Source organism: Oryctolagus cuniculus, chromosome 2, assembly GCF_964237555.1.
Source record: "Oryctolagus cuniculus chromosome 2, mOryCun1.1, whole genome shotgun sequence".
Classification (NCBI taxonomy): domain Eukaryota; kingdom Metazoa; phylum Chordata; class Mammalia; order Lagomorpha; family Leporidae; genus Oryctolagus; species Oryctolagus cuniculus.
In genome coordinates this window covers 60,513,826-60,519,019 of record NC_091433.1, presented here as the reverse complement: position 1 = coordinate 60,519,019, position 5,194 = coordinate 60,513,826, and the positions used below count along the sequence as shown (strand labels likewise).

Below are 5,194 nucleotides of genomic sequence, written 5' to 3'. Positions count from 1 at the left end.
ATTAATAAAATAATATCTAGCCACAGAGGAAGGCTAGCTCCATACCTCTTATTCCTATCGATGGAGTATAAAGTAAGCTTGTTTTGGTAATGTATTGGCCATAATAGTGCAAGATAAATTATGACAGGTGTCTTTATTTGAAAGGAGAAATGAAAGAAGAGTAAAAGTGTCAAGACAAAGACACAGAATGTAAATGAAAAATTCAGTAGTCATTTTGTACATATGAAATAATTCAGGTTTAATGTTAGTTTTTAAAATATTTGACATAATCATTTATTGGATATTTGTAAAAATTTGAAAAAATATCTTTGTAATTCATATAGCATTAGCTTTTTTATAGTCACAGACTGTATTATTTTAAATGGAATATGTATTCAAAAAAGAGCATTGACCATTTCTGATGGAGATTTTTTCATATTCCATGAATATAATGATTATTGATATCCATTATATTTTTATAATCTCTATCAAAGATGAATTATTTTCCTTGCATGCTGCTTCATTTCTATTAGGAGCTAAAAATATGAGTTTCCATTTTCCCTGGTACCTTTTTTTTTAACATACTTGTTTCATCTATAGAAGAAGTTTCCGATTTCCTCCCTACTGGAAATATACACGTACTCGTGCTAAACATGTCTCACACACACATGTACTGCACAAACACATACACAGTCACACACATAGAGATCCCAAAGAGTAGTTTACAAGAAGCTATTCAGCTCTTTCTCCATTCTGAAATAATTGCAGCCACAATATAAAGTTCTTAGTTACATCTATTCACTGAATCACATCAAATATCTTTGTACTACATACAATATCCAAATAGGAATGGTGCAAATCTGTAGCCAATTCTCATGGTAGTCTTTTAATAAACACTTCAGCATTTGCTACACTGTACTGTGAAAGACATGGTGACATGTTGAGCCCTCATACCTGATTAACTTTTAGAAGGAGGAATGAAATAAACAAAATCAACAAAATGAAAAAAAACCAAAGTAATATTATGCATGGGATGTGAATGGATAGTTTTATTACATTATCATGTTTTCTAACACATCTAATTTTAAACATTATTTTTGAATAATCAACCATTATTATAGCCAATATACCGCACTCCAGTGTTCTTTTTCAAGTGTTCTGCTTAAAAAAAAAAAAAATCACTTGAACACACCCTTATTTGAGAGCTCACATGTGAAATATGTCCATCCCTGAGAAGCCTTTCCAAGCAATCTCTTTGCAAAGAGTGACTTCTATATGTAATTTTCGAGAAATGCTCCTAGAAGCACTCAGAGTGACCTGGATCTGTTGTGTATAGCCAGCACAGTTACACAGTAAGGTAGTCTATCATAAACTGGCATTCCCACACCTCTTCTGTCTTTATTTTAATGTATATTCACTTTATGGCACATTCACAAAACATTTCAATATTCAATGATGAAAATTACAATTTATTTCTATGCACCAACCAAGTGATTGGTGACTATTGTTTTTATTCCCTATCATGTGCAAAATATTATATTTAAGTTCAGTGCCTACTTCATAACTTCACAAGTAAAATTGCTATTGAACTTCAGTTCTCCTATTCAATTTCAATTGGTTTCATGTTTGTTTGCATTGAGGTTAGGCAAAATCAGAGAACAGAGAACATTCCTTAAGAGCCCTTGGTCTGAAACATGATTTAAGATATGTGATTAATTTTAAAAGTTGTCTTAGTTTCAAGAGTTTTATAAAATATTAAACAGCTGTGTACACATGAGAGTTTTCACTCTCACAAAGTATAAGATCATCCAAATTTATTTTCTTTATCTGCTATCAAGATAAAGAAATGTCATAAATGTAATGTTAAATTTTTTCTGCCTCTTTGCCGCATCTACTGCGAGAATGAAGACCATTCTCAGCAATCAGACGGTCGACATCCCAAAAAATGTCAACATCAGTCTGAAGGGGCGCACAGTCATTGTGAAGGGGCCCAGAGGAACCCTGCGGAGGGACTTCAATCACATCAATGTGGAACTCAGTCTCCTGGGAAAGAAAAAGAAGAGGCTCTGGGTTGACAAATGGTGGGGAAATAGAAAGGAACTGGCAACTGTTCGCACGATCTGTAGTCACATACAGAATATGATCAAGGGGGTTACACTGGGCTTCCGTTACAAGATGAGGTCAGTGTATGCTCACTTCCCCATCAACGTGGTTATTCAAGAGAATGGGTCTCTTGTTGAAATTAGAAATTTCTTGGGTGAAAAGTACATCCGAAGGGTTCGGATGAAGCCAGCTGCTTTGATTCAGCAGGCAACAACAGCTAAAAATAAAGATATCAGAAAATTTTTGGATGGTATCTATGTCTCTGAAAAAGGAACAGTTCAACAGGCTGATGAATAAGACCTAAAAGTTATCCGGCTGCAGAAACAAGAACCCAGATTGTGTCTTGTGGTATTTTAATAATGCAATAAAAGATTATTGATTTGAAAAAAAATTTTTTTCTGCCTTAATTGATTAATAAGTGAAATCAGAACATATGCAAAATCTTACTTCCTAAGTTCCTTCTATATATTTAAAGTTTTCATAAATGTAAATGTTTATTTAAGAAATGTTTTATCACTTGTAGCACTACTTTTTATTTAAAATAATATTTGAAGGATGAAAACAATATTAATAGACATTAATAAAATATAACACTTAAAAACCATTACTTTTCTAATTGTCACAGATGATAAATAATATGTCCAGAGACATCACAAGTTAAGGAAATAAAATGTAATAAAAATTTCATATTAATTTTTATATCAAGAAATTAAAATTAAATGACTAAAACTGTAAATTTTTTTGAGTTTGGTATATTATGGTCACCCTTTTTGAAATATTGATTATACTTATAATGTAGCAATATTATATATTATGTATGATTCTATATACATGGTGTTTTAAAGTCACTTTTTTATACTTTCTCTTTTAGAACCATGAGAAATATATGTGAAAAGCAATTCCATGCTAATGTAAGAACAAGGTAACAAATCTACACATATATGTCAGAACAGAAAAGTTACAGTTCTCATGGTAACATTACATCTTCAACATTATACAGTCTGCACAACAATATATATATTTAGAAACCTAACTAGTAATTTAAAATACCACATGTTATATATATTAAATTGGTATAAGTTAACATCCCTGGGAGAACCTTAACTTTTCCAGCTTTGTATTAGTATGACTTAATTTAATATATTTTACTATCAGAAGGTTCTAATCTACAGATATAGCTTGGACTTCTTGGTCCTTCCTCTCTGTTCATAGATTCTCTACAAATCGAGTTCAAGGATCTAGAAATGCATTGAGATGATGATAGGTTTTTTACATTATATTATTAGCCTAGCATTTTTCTAAGATAATGTTCTACTATTACCATATTTTATGATAATACGCTTACATCTGATAGAAAAACAAATTAGATGGGAACCCATACCATTAGAGCATCCAGATGCAAGGCTTCTATTCCTGAATTCTAAGTAAAATATTTATGAACTTATTTAAATAATAATGAGGTAGAATCCACAAAGTGTCATCGTTTAAGAATTGTGCTACATATGTAATACTAGAGGGACTCATCAGTACAGAAGACCTAGGTTTCCAGCTGGGAACCAGAATTCATGTCACACAGTTCCAACCAGGTTATTCAACAACAGGAATTCATTGAAACAGACCCATCTAGCTTTTGTTTTATAGAACTGTTTGTTGCACAAACATTTTGTTTGTGCAACATTTTGGTGTGCCACTTTACCTACAAATGTATATAAAAACATCCATATATATATATTATATCATTTAAATTTCTGTACTTAAATGGCTTTTAAAAATCTAATATTAAAATTAATTTATGATGCCCTTTGTAGCATTACAGGTAGTTTATTCAGAAGTTCTCTCTCAAATAAATCTGCATATGTAATCTAAATTGAATCTATAGAAAAGGTTTACATTTCAAATATTTTTGAATTAGAAATGCTTTCATTTTGGGTTTCTAAATATATTTCAGAGTTTCCAAAGAAATGCATTAAGTTGGAGATAATAAAAGTCACATTTCATTTTTCAAAGAAATTAAGGTGGAAACTCTTAGCTATTTGTTTTCTGGCCAACTTCAGTTATCTAGGAATAAATTCTCTGACCATTTTTTCTTTTTATTTTCTTCTTTTCTATTCTGAATGTGAAGGGCAAAAAGGTGATTGATATTCATTCTTTTTGATACAGTGAAAAGGATATGATTGAATAAAGCCATAAAGCAAGATATTCTTTTATCATTTGCTTTTATTTCATTATTGGAAATACTCAAATAATCAAGAATACATTTTAGGTAATGTTGTCTTTTCACATTTTACATTTTATTTGAAAATTAAATTGTATAATCTGATAGAATGTTGAATAAATAGGAAGCAAAATAAAAACTGTGCCCCTCTATGTTAAAAAACATCAGAGAAATAAACACCTCAGTATCTGTGACAATTATAAGTTACTGAAAAGCCAATTTGTGTTAAAGAAAAAAACAAACAAAAACAAAACTAAAAAGTAGCATTTGTAAAATTTTCAGTAGCTACATAACTTAGTAAATGCTGCTATATGGAAATATTTGCTGTTAATGTAATGATATGTGTAAATTCGGCACAGTGCTCTGTACATGAGCTGATACATTATGAAAAACGATGTGCTTGGAATGCTCTTCAGAAACTTGGTAGAGTGAGCTTCCGGTGCCACAGCTTAACTCTCTGCTTGGGATGGCCACATCCTGTACCGGAGCTCTTGCTTTGAGTACCAGTCACTCTGCTACCAGTCCAGCTTCCAGGCAATGCCTACCCTGCAAGGCAGCACATGATGGCTCAAGTACTTGGTCCCTGCCACCCTTGTGGGAGAAGAGGATGGGATTCCTAGCTCTTGACTTCAGCCTCTCCCAGCCTTGGGTGTTGAGAGCTTTGGGTTTATACGATAATTTAGAAATTTGACTCTTTCTTAAAGTGTTCTTTATCTCTTGATCATAAAAAAATAGAATTTAGAGAGGAGGACACTGAAAGCCTGCATCCCTTATCAGTATGCCTGGGTTTGTGTACTAGTTCCACTTCCTGTTGCAGCTTCCTGCTAATGTGCACCCTGGGTAGCAGTAGCTGGTGCCTCAAGTAATTGGGTTCTTACCACTCACGTGAGACCTGTA

The 5,194-nt window shown here is 32.3% G+C and overlaps 1 protein-coding gene across 1 annotated transcript; it reads left to right on the top strand.

Annotated features, from left to right (window-relative positions):
- The first annotated feature begins 1,862 nt into the window (after positions 1-1,862).
- On the top strand, positions 1,863-2,405 carry LOC100352995 (large ribosomal subunit protein uL6-like). Its single transcript, XM_051843216.2, has one exon. The coding sequence runs from the start codon at positions 1,882-1,884 to the stop codon at positions 2,377-2,379; it is 498 nt and encodes a 165-aa protein (XP_051699176.2). The 5' UTR covers positions 1,863-1,881; the 3' UTR covers positions 2,380-2,405.
- Positions 2,406-5,194: the final 2,789 nt, after the last annotated feature.

Coding starts and splice junctions, on each gene's coding strand:
- LOC100352995 (XM_051843216.2), top strand. CDS start 1,882: ATGAAGACCATTCTCAGCAATCAGACGGTCGACATCCCAAAAAATGTC.